A 12,299-nucleotide genomic window follows, 5' to 3' on the forward strand; every position below is an offset into this window, starting at 1 on the left:
TGATGTTTATTCAGAATCCTGACACTTCTGAATCTTTTCTGTGAGATTCCAGCAAGGCAAGCGTAATCTTGTTTGAAATGACAGGTTACATCGTAATCTCGCGACATTACGCTTGCCTTGCTGGAATCTCACAGGAAAGATTCAGAAGTGTCAGGATTCTGAATAAACATCACGACCAGGCTAGTAGTGATGTATATTCATTATCAGGACACTGCAGTAATGTTAATGTTTGTGTATGTGGCTGCACATAATGATATAGCTATATCACTAGTGCAGTGTAAATGAATGGAGAGAAGTGTATGATGCTGATTGGTCAGCGTCATACACTCCTCTGTACAATGCCAACTTGGTCTAAAGTAAAACACGCCCACTTGGGCATTAAGAAACTAGTAGTTTTTCTAAATAAAAAGCATTACTGTCACCTACATTATAGTGCCGATCTTCTTATATAGGAGATAGGGCACTTATAATGTGGTGACAGAGCCTCTTTAACAAACATCATTTATGTATTGAGAACTTAAAAACATAATAACGTTATCTCAATTTGCCGAACATTGCTTATTTCAGAGATTGAATGAAATAGTATGCATCCATCACAAAAAAATGTGCCCTTCACATGAACATTCAATTAGAACCATACATTTCAGTCCGCTTACTATTTAAACAGATTTGAGCTGCTTGTGTATGGAATAAAAGGCCATATAAAATCGTTTTCAAAAGTAAACCCATAAGATGTTGCAGGACATTTTAGAAAACTCAAAATTCAAAATATTCTTTCTAGCGAATTCATTTATGGCACTGCAGAGGAATTTAACACTTGCTGCTGGGTTCCCCCACAGATTACAGCTGATCGCTGGAGGTCCCAGCAGCAAGAGACTTTTAACAAAAAAGGATTATCACATGCAGACAACTCCTTTAACGACATGACAAACAATTGGTGTTCTCCATAGTAACTAATTTAATGTTAATTGTCTTTTTTTTCTATGCACATTAAAGTGGTTGTACAGGATTTGAAAACCATGGCTACTTTCTTCTAGAAACCGTGTCACACTTATCCATGGATTGTGTCTGTTATTGCAGCTCAACTCCATTGACGTGAATGGGGTTGAGGGGCAATACTACACGCAAACTATGGTACTGTCTTTGGAAGCAAGTGGCCATATTTTTCTTATCCTGTAGAGCCCTTTTCAAATAAAGGCATCCAATTAGTCTCAAAAGGCATCAGCGTGCAGTTTTCAGGATTACCCCCTCCATGTTTAGATTATAGCAACATGTATAAATTCAAATTTTTACATTTTACAATTTTAATGTTAATAATGAAATTTGTATGTTATTTTGTTGTTCCTGACATCTTTTACACAGTTTAGTGCTTGGTATTTCTTCATAATTAGTAGGCCTTGCTGAAACATGGATAAACCAGGTTTCTAATGAAAGTGCACCTGAGTTTCTTTTGTCTATATTGTCTGTGTTTGGCCTGACGTACACTGCGCCAACTCTCTTTGGATGTCTGTGGAGAAATTTGTTAATAGGCCCCCACAATTAAACACATACACGGCCTTTACATTATAGTATATATATATATATATATATATATATATATATATATAATTTTTTTTATCAAGGTATTTTTTCAAATAAATTGTTGATTTCGCTTTTTTTTTGCTCTTTTATTTTAGAAATGCTCTTCAAGAAGGTTCTCACGCAACCACAGTAAGTCTTTACTCAATAGTTATGTGTTTTTTAGTTTTAATGAAACAATATGTTGAGTACTATGCATTTAAAAATCTCTCTAGATAAATATATTGAATTTTTTAAACAGAAATGTCTTACATTTAGAAATTGAAAGCTCATATATTTCCCAGTTTTGGGATTGGCAGAATTTACTAGTTGTCGGGCAGGAACTTGTTGATTTCGTTTTTCAATTAGCTGTTCACAATTGCGTTCAGGGGTTCCCTCATCCTTTCTGGTAGTTTTCATGCCAGGAATAGGGCATTCTGCAATGGGGTCCATCTGTGTTCACCGGTATCCATTTGAAAAACTAAAGCCATGGTGCTAACAAAGCTTATGATAAATATTTTACCGTACCTGGATTATTCTTGTCTATGTACTATGCCCCTAATTTGTAGAAGAGGGTACAAAGTTTCAGTAATGATACCGGGCGCCTGGCTCATCATAAATCCTTATTGGAACATCGACAACGCGTTTTTGGACCGGATAGGTCCCTTCATCAGGTTAGTTGACCGGATTAAGAGATCTGTCTGGTCCATAAACGTGTTGTCGATGTTCCAATAAAATCAAGTTTAATACACAAAAAGATTTATGTGATTGATGAGCCAGCGGCCCGTTTCCGATACTGCAACTTTTTACCCTCTTCCACATTATTGTTCCCTGAGTAAAAATTGATCTCTTGTGGGAAAGCAGTGGGTGGCAGCCGGCCAAGTTCTCCCTACTTTATGTTTTGCAGTGGCGTTGTGCCTATCATAGCACAAGGCCGATAGGTGAGTGGTAACCTGCTACCTATTATAAATCATTGGATATAGGAATTACTAAAGGCATTATTACCTTAGTGGATTTCCTCCTCCTTATTTTTTGTCTTTCTCTATCCCCCTAATTTGGTACTGTGCTGAGAAAGAATTCATCAGCCTTCATTATATTCTTTTAGCAGTATAGCGGGTTTTAAACATATCTACAATAAATATACTACTAGATCATTTGAAGTAATTACCAAAACCATGTCCGTTTATTCAGTGAACATTTAATACAAGAGCGATTAGTCCTATCTATGGTATATGATTGTATATTTATAAGGATTTCTTTAGTCCATGAATTGTCCTCTTCTGCAAAATGTTTTAATATTCCATTCAGCTCCTTCTTGGCTGAGTGACAACAGATTTTATGGCTACCATTATAGTACCCACAGAGGTTATGACCATCTTTTCACATATTCCTCAATGGCAAATCTGCCTAGTTATGCAGCAATATGGGACAGTGGATATCTCCTTGCATAACAAGTTAGACTTGCCAGCAAAAGACATTGGCAAGGTAGATGTTTAAGGCATCATGCAGACGACCGTTCCCGTTTTGCGGACCGTAATACACAGATCTTAGTGGCTTCCATGTGCTGTCCTTTTTTTGTGGACCCATAGACTAGAATGAGTGAGAGGGACCGCAAACACTGACGAGAATAAGACATGTTTTATAATTTTGCAGAATGGACACATGGATTTGAAAAAAAAGGAATGAATAGTTCAGTATTCTATTCGCAAAGAAAGGATAGTACACTGAAGAAAACAGCTGTTGTGTGCATGAGCCCCAACCCTGTGGAATCTATAATGGCAGCCGTGATGGTTGTCACGTATGTGTCCCACGAATAGATGTAACTATAAAATGTCATATATTATATTTACAGGTGATTGTTCTGACATGCTCTTAAATATTGGATTTTGTATTACTGCTTTTTTCTATTTTGTCTCTCTAGTTGTATTACTACTCTGTCCGAATATTTGCTGGACAAGACCCATCTTCAGTATGGGTAGGATGGGTGACTCCCGACTACCACTTCTATTGTGAAAATTTTGACTTAAGCAAGAACTGCACTGTGACTGTCACTTTAGGAGATGAAAGGGGCAGAGTGCATGAAAGGTAGAATCTGGTTTTGACCTATGTACCCAGTAGAGATAACAGTAGAGTAATATGGGCTCTTTTAGTAATATGTATTTCTCCAGCAGACTCTCTTCACCACAGGCACACTGTATAACTTCAGCTTTTAAATAATGGGAATCATGCAAGATACAGCAGCAGCAATTCCCTTTATGTTCTGATGGTCCTATCTTATCTCCCTCCTTTTATTTTCATACTTCCAGTGTTAAACGAAGCAATTGTTATATGGTGTGGGGAGGTGACCTCTCTACTGGCTCTCAGAGGTCAAGCCGCAGCAATGTAGATATTGATATCGGGTGCCTTGTTGATCTGGCCACAGGGCTCCTGTCATTCACAGCCAATGGAAAAGATCTGGGGACCTGCTACCAGGTACTTTTATAAAATACGTGCTGCTTGTTTTCAGGTATGCTGAAATGTAACTGATGTACATTTTAACTTATTTAAAATTAACGATAGATGTAAACGGCCATGACACATTTTGTTAGTAAGGATATGTTCACACAGAGTTTTTTTAGGCATATTCTGAAGCGCAAAACAGTTGCATTATGCCCAGAAATACATCTTCAAAACGCCTGAAAACAGCTTACCATTGTTTTCAGTGGTTAAAAGCGGAATAGTACATTTGAGGCGTAATTTTACGCCACTGTTGCAAAAGATGAGGCGTAAAATTATGCCTTGTAAAAAGGATTACTTCTTGAGGCGTTTTCGAGGCAGATTTTGACAATGGACAATGCCAAAAACGCTGTAAAGAAACACTTCATAAACCTTTATCAAATGTGCCTCAAAAACACCTGGTTTTCAGAAGCTGTAAGGCATCAACAAGGAACTTTGACCTAGGTCTAAAGATCCAGCAGAAGACCAACCTATTTGCAGTGGACTTTGGAGCTGTTCACTTGCCATTAGGGTCTATTTCTTATTTTTTTTATTCGAAAATAACCTATTAGGCCTTATTAATGATCCTGCATGTGAAATAATAACAGCACAGTGTATGATGCAATGAAAAATGAATGTGCACATGTTGTGTTAAGATGGAGGTGTGAGCCCATAGAATTATTTCCTCTGTGGGCCCAAGGAACCCCAATCCTACTGAGGACTTAGGGAAATCTTTTCCTGATCTATCAGAGCACGATCCAATCCCATAACTGCTACTAAATATAGAGCTCCAACACACACAGCCTCAGGGTCCGATATGGGCCTTAAATAAGAGCGCCGATCAATGAGACAGCTCGTTGATCGGCGCTCGCTTGCTCCTTTCCTTTAGGAGCAATAATCGGTTATGTATGGGGACAAGTGGTCATTACTACAATCGTTCGTCCCCATACATTTCCATTAAGTCAGCAGCACATTCTCCTGTTTACACAGGGAGAGGTGCTGCCGAATAGCAACCGTATTATTGGCCCCATAACAGATGTGATCAGCCTATGAACAAGCGTTTGCTCGGTCATTGGCTGATCGTTATGAACGCTCATTTGCCTGAACATGGGCCCAGGTATAAGGGCCTTTAGGCCAGTTTTTCACAGGCCATTTCCTTTCAAGGACTAGTTTCCTAAAATCTTCTCATCACTATCCTCAAGTAGTCAAAAGAAGAAGCAGCAATGCAATCAGCATTCCCAAAAAGCTATATATATTTTTTTATTGTGCCATAGTACAGACACCAGCAATGTTTCGGCTCTAAGTGAGCCTTTTTCAAGCTTCACAAAAGGCTCACATAGAGACAAAATGTTGCTGGGGTCTGTACTATGGGACAATAAAAAGATTTGCTTTTTTGGACTGCTGACGTCATTGCTTCTTCCTGTGAATCCTTGAGTGGGCTGCAGCTGGCTCATAAAGACGGTGTGCTGCATTCTTACATCCCCATATAAAGTGACGTTGGTGCCATTTATATCCCCGTTTCTACAATATCCTCAAGTAACGTTCCTTCTGCTACTGTTACAAAATGTAAAGCATTGCCAGAAAGATCATTTTATAGCTTGGCACATGTTGGGATTTTAAAAGTAACATGTTTATGTAGGCAAAACAACGTTCCCCGCTCCTCTCAACATTACCTTGTCTGCTGTAACTCATCTAGTAATTAATCTGTTCATCTCTAAGACTTTTAGTTGTGGGTGTATGTAAGTTGTCATATTTCAAAACGCTGTTAAGGTAATTGAACAGACATTATTGACAAATTATTACCACACAACAGGTATTATGGCTTCCAGCTTGAATAATGTGAGCTCTCCTATTGTGTTTGAATAATGCGTCACCTAAAGGGAATTACTGTGTTGTGTTAGATGATGGTTTCTACTGAAATAAATCCATTTTCTCTCGCTAGGTTGAACCAAACACCAAGCTGTTCCCAGCAGTTTTTCTGCAGCCGACTAGCACTAATCTCTTCCAGTTTGAACTTGGGAAATTAAAGGTATGGTTTTATGTTTGTTTTAACCTTTTAATTTACCTGCCGTTTAGTAATTTACTTTCTGAACCACGTACTTAAGAGCGATTGTATTATTTTTATTTATTATAGCATAGAATAATAGCACGTCAGAGGGAGCCACCCCCTCGTTCTAACGGCTTAAATGCTGCGGTCGCTATTGACCTTGGAATCTAAGGGGTTAAACAAGCGAGATCCTGCTCATTACACTGAAGTGTCGGCTGTAAGATACAGCTGACATGCTCGTTCTATGGAGTCGGCTCAGCTCGTGAGTCTGCTCTATACTCCCCCAAGTAACCTCCACCATATATATATACAGTGAAAGAAATAAGTATTTGATCCCTTGCTGATTTTGTAAGTTTGCCCACTGTCAAAGACATGAACAGTCTAGAATTTTTAGGCTAGGTTAATTTTACCAGTGAGAGATAGATTATATATAAAAAAAAAAAAAAAAGTCACATATTCAAAATTATATATATTTATTTGCATTGTGCACAGAGAAATAAGTATTTGATCCCTTTGGCAAACAAGACTTAATACTTGGTGGCAAAACCCTTGTTGGCAAGCACAGCAGTCAAACGTTTTTTGTAGTTGATGATGAGGTTTGCACACATGTTAGATGGAATTTTGGCCCACTCGTCTTTGCAGATCATATGTAAATCATTAAGATTTCGAGGCTGTCGCTTGGCAACTCGGATCTTCAGCTCCCTCCATAAGTTTTCAATGGGATTAAGGTCTGGAGACTGGCTAGGCCACTCCATGACCTTAATGTGCTTCTTTTTGAGCCACTCCTTTGTTGCCTTGGCTGTATGTTTCGGGTCATTGTCGTGCTGGAAGACCCAGCCACGAGCCATTTTTAATGTCCTGGTGGAGGGAAGGAGGTTGTCACTCAGGATTTGACGGTACATGGCTCCATCCATTCTCCCATTGATGCGGTGAAGTAGTCCTGTGCCCTTGGCAGAGAAACACCCCCAAAACATAATGTTTCCACCTCCATGCTTGACAGTGGGGACGGTGTTCTTTGGGTCATAGGCAGCATTTCTCTTCCTCCAAACAGGGCGAGTAGAGTTAATGCCAAAGAGCTCAATTTTAGTATCATCTGACCACAGCAGCTGCTCCCAATCACTCTCAGAATCATCCAGATGTTCATTTGCAAACGTCAGACGGGCCTGTACATGTGCCTTCTTGAGCAGGGGGACCTTGCGGGCACTGCAGGATTTTAATCCATTACGGCGTAATGTGTTACCAATGGTTTTCTTGGTGACTGTGGTCTCAGCTGCCTTGAGATCATTAACAAGTTCCCCCCGTGTAGTTTTCGGCTGAGCTCTCACCTTCCTCAGGATCAAGGATACCCCACGAGGTGAGATTTTGCATGGAGCCCCAGATCGATGTCGATTGACAGTAATTTTGTATGTCTTTCATTTTCTTACTATTGCACCAACTGTTGTCTCCTTCTCACCCAGCGTCTTACTTATGGTTTTGTAGCCCATTCCTGCCTTGTGCAGGTCTATGATCTTGTCCCTGACATCCTTAGAAAGCTCTTTGGTCTTGCCCATGTTGTAGAGGTTAGAGTCAGACTGATTAATTGAGTCTGTGGACAGGAGTCTTTTATACAGGTGACCATGTAAGACAGCTGTCTTTAATTCAGGCACCAAGTTGATTTGGAGCGTGTAACTGGTCTGGAGGAGGCTGAACTCTTAATGGTTGGTAGGGGATCAAATACTTATTTCTCTGTGCACAATGCAAATAAATATATATCATTTTGACAATGTGATTTTCCTTTTTGTTTTTTATATATAATCTATCTCTCACTGGTAAAATTAACCTAGCCAAAAAATTGTAGACTGTTCATGTCTTTGACAGTGGGCAAAGTTACAAAATCAGCAAGGGATCAAATACTTATTTCCTTCACTGTATATATATATATATATGTCGGGAAGGTATTAAGGTCATGGGCGTTTGCATTAAGAAGTCATTACTAGGGTTTGATGAAGAGAAAGCATTAGTCCAATTGGCAATAAAAGTGGTACAGTTGTGACTTTGTATGTGCATAGGAACAATTGTATAATGCAGTGATTATTTAAAGGGGTATTTTTTTATTTATAGAATATTAAATCATACCGTTTTATTGTCAATAGATTATTCCTCTGCAATGCATACATGCGTAACTGTCAGTTATGTGATCCCCACCCATAAGTCATGTGAACCCTGGAATTCAGTTAACACTTTAAGTTTTTTTGTTTTTTTTTAAAACCGTTAACTTTATTAACAATATGAGAACACTACCTCAAGACAGACAGCTATGTTATAAATCGCCTAGAGACAGGCAGCCATGTTATACAAGTAAATTCATACACCGTAAAGCAATAACCTTAATAATCAATATTCCACCATTAGTCCTATTTAGTCCATAGATTTGTCCAGTGTGTTGACCCAGCACATGTGTCATGTAACACTGTTGCTTACTGAATGACAAAAGTCACATGATGTCACGGACGCCATGTTTAGTCCTATTCAGTTAGCTCATAGGTGAATTACACAGGACTGATACAAGGGCTGCTCTGCAGAGACAGGGGTAAATTGCACTCGCATTGAAAAAGGCACTTGATCAGAATTTATTTATTTCTTTATTTAAAATTTAGATATAGTAGAACAATGGGGGAGATTTATGAAAACTTTCTAAAAGAAAACCTGTCTTTGTTACCCAGGCAACCAATCCCGGAGCAGATTTCATTTTCAAGTGCACTATAAGAAATAAAGCTGCACTGTGATTGGTTGCGAACAGGTTTTCTGTTAGACAGTTTTCATGTATTTCCCGCATTGTATTATTTCCAATTCTAGAAATAAAATAAAAAAACTGAATACCCCTATAATAACAGAACTATAAGGATACATACAAATAAATATAAGAGACACTGGTGGTCTATAACAGGGTGTGTAATGGGTTACGGTGGCATTTTGTAAAATTACTCAATGATATAATCACTGTAGATGTAGCTATGTCCGTATACAAATTACTGCTTCATTATAGAGCCTAACATCGTGATATATGGTTGCAACTGACTTTATTAGTGGTTCTTAGGAGTTGAGAGCTTCATTATTTGTACAATATATTTTGCCTATTCTACTCTTAAAAGAAATAATGAAGTAGTGTAAGGCCTAGTTCACACAGATTTTTTTGATCGCAGAAAAATCTGAAATGCCTGGACTTTTTCTGTGCGTTTTTCGCGGCATTTTTTGTCCACGGCCATTGATTCTTATGCTTTTTACTGGATGCCTAAAATGTCAGCAAAGATTACTGTGCAAACAGCCAAATGCCTACACCATATGAAGTTAGACATGGAACAATTTATCTTCTAACCTTCTTCTAAATAAATTCAATTAAATCATGTCTTTTAACATTTTGGGTTTTACAGAACACCATGCCCCTTTCTGCTGCAATATTTAAAAGTGAAGAGAAAAATCCTGTGCCACAGTGCCCACCTCGTTTGGATGTACAGACTATTACACCCGTTCTCTGGAGCCGTATGCCAAATAATTTCCTAAAGGTGGAAACGGAACGTGTGAGTGAACGTCATGGCTGGGTGGTGCAGTGTTTGGAACCCTTGCAGATGATGGCATTGCATATACCCGAGGAGAACAGGTAATTGTCATATAAATACCACTTTGTTCAATACCAATAAATAAAATGCTTCTGACAGTACATAACAGAGCCATATACTTGTATGATAATGCTATTGATTTCTATCTTTATGCGGCCTATTGTATTTTATTTTTAAGATGTTCACACACAAACATGTACGTACAATTATTTGTCTTCAGTTAACTACCTTGTTGGACTGGGGTTCCATGGGTCCACCAGAGAAAATAATTTTGCGGGCTGACCGTCCGTCTACACAACATGTACAAGTTCATCTTTAATTACATTGTAAACTTTGTTGTTATCGTTGCACACAAAAGACATATTAATTGAATATGAATTAATTTATTTGATCTTATTGATAAGTAATATTCCTTAGTGGCTAGTGATTGACTCCAAATGGGGTAGTCTTCTGCTGGAACTTTGGGGTTAGCCACCTTAAAACTCTTTAGCTCTCTCCTAGTATTTTTCTTTTAGCCTTTTTTCTATAAGAAGTAGTGACAAAGTGAGGAAAATGTGATAATACCATAATACACAATATGTGCACAGTGCATGATGGCTAGACAATTATGTTACCAAGACTTGGTTGGGGCACAGAATATGTAAACACATGGCATAAACATGGCGGTAAGCCACAATGTTCTAGGAGCCTCTCGTAGACAGCATCATTAATAAGGAATATGCTGACTAAGTTAACAATGAAAACTTGGCATGAAAAAAAAAATACGATTCCTGTGTTTTTTTTCAGTACAATAAAAAACATCAGTAGAATAGCTACTGATGTTTTTACTGTACTGAAAAAAATCACATACCTCAATAACCATGAGACACTTTACCCTCAAGGGTTGAAGTAAATATACTGTTATATTTTAATATACAGTTTGCTTACTGTATGTCTTTGTCTGAAATATTTTTTCTTTTTTTTTCATTTTATCAGGTGTATTGACATTTTGGAACTTTCCGAGCAGGAAGACCTGATGAAATTTCACTATCACACTCTGAAGTTGTATTGTGCTGTTTGTGCTCTGGGTAATAATCGTGTCGCCCATGCCTTGTGCAGCCATGTGGATCAGTCCCAACTCCTATATACCATTGATAACCAATATTTGCCTGGACTCTTAAGATCAGGTTTCTACAATCTTCTTATCAGTATCTACCTAGAATCTGCCAAGGAGGGAAAACTTATGATGAACAATGAGTTCATCATTCCAATAACTGATGAAACCCGGCAAATCCGACTTTTCCCTGATGAATCGAAAAGACATGGCTTACCTGGAGTAGGACGTAGTACCTGTCTGAAATCTGATCTTCATTTTACAGCACCTTGCTTTGTATTGACTGGGGAAGACAGACAGCAACATGGTCCAGAGATTCCCATTGACATCCTCAAGTCCAAAGCAATTAGCATGCTGACAGAGGCAGTACAAAGCAGTGGAGACCATATCCGAGATCCTGTGGGGGGTAAAGTAGAGTTCCAGTTTGTGCCAGTCCTGAAGCTCATTGCCACTCTTCTTATAATGGGAGTTTTTGCGGATGAGGATGTCCGCCAAATTCTGCTACTCATTGATCCAAATGTTTTTGGTGACCACAAAGAAGAGGATGAAGAAGAGAACTGTGAAAAGGAGGAAGTGGCACAAGATGAGGAAAAAGCTGTGGAAGATGGGGAAAAAGTAACAAGGGAAGCCAAGGCTCCTGTGAAAGGTCTTTTGCAAACTCGACTACCAGAATCTGTCAAACTTCAGGTAATTTATTTTTCGGGAACTCAATTTCTTACTACTGTATAAGATTTATTGTATGAAACTACTTCCTTAATAATTCTATATTGTATGACGAATCACATTTTATACCCAGTTTCCTATTTACACTTATATCACATGAGCCTGTCTATCTATGTGTTGTAACATTTTGAACCCCATCCTTGTGCAAGTCGCTGCACCAATGAAATCAAATTTGTTTTGTGGCTTAAAATTTGCTGCTCATGATATTCATATTATAAAAATATGTCTGCACAAAATGTGAATATTTTACTTAAATCCTTTGAAAATACTTGATATCTGAGAAATACATTAAAACTTTTATGCTGCACAGCGATTATCTGTAGCAATCATGTACTGGTACTGGAATTGATTTTAGTCTATTGATGACCAGCAAACATGGAATGTAGCTCCATTTTCCAAACTGGAGCAAACCAAGCCTAGCTCATGTTATTAAAGCCATTTAACTAGACATGGAGCGTAACTTTATAGCACACTTCAAGGCAAAATGTATTTTAGGAGAATGCAATAAGCATTCCTGAATTGTTAGGCTTCCTTCTCACACAGATTTCTTTCTGGTATTTAAAACTGCATGAAAAAATGCATGTTAAAACGCCAATGTATTCTGGTGTCGTTTTTTATTTAGTGTCGTTTTGTACATGCTCTTTTTTTGCCGTTTTTTTATGTCCTAAAGAGAAAAGTATGGGGGGAAAAATGGCAGAAATAAAGCCATGCCCAGAACATGCTTTTGAAAAAAATGCTACTGACCATAAAAAAGCAGCAAAAACACTACAAACTAAAGTTTTGTTGTATGCAATGCATTTTGTATTTC

At 38.2% G+C, this 12,299-nt stretch overlaps 1 protein-coding gene across 4 annotated transcripts in view; it reads left to right on the plus strand.

The window, feature by feature from the left end:
- RYR3 (ryanodine receptor 3) overlaps positions 1-12,299 on the plus strand; it is a 658,838-nt gene that overhangs the window by 329,278 nt on the left and 317,261 nt on the right. For all 4 annotated transcript variants that reach the window (XM_075844915.1, XM_075844916.1, XM_075844917.1 and 1 more), the window contains 6 exons: positions 1,677-1,710; positions 3,479-3,642; positions 3,864-4,029; positions 5,975-6,061; positions 9,490-9,716; positions 10,651-11,455. In XM_075844915.1, coding sequence (XP_075701030.1) covers positions 1,677-1,710; positions 3,479-3,642; positions 3,864-4,029; positions 5,975-6,061; positions 9,490-9,716; positions 10,651-11,455 — 1,483 coding nt within the window. The remainder of the gene's footprint in view (positions 1-1,676; positions 1,711-3,478; positions 3,643-3,863; positions 4,030-5,974; positions 6,062-9,489; positions 9,717-10,650; positions 11,456-12,299) is intronic.

The sequence above is a fragment of the Rhinoderma darwinii genome, chromosome 12 (genome assembly GCF_050947455.1).
Source record: "Rhinoderma darwinii isolate aRhiDar2 chromosome 12, aRhiDar2.hap1, whole genome shotgun sequence".
Lineage (NCBI taxonomy): Eukaryota > Metazoa > Chordata > Amphibia > Anura > Rhinodermatidae > Rhinoderma > Rhinoderma darwinii.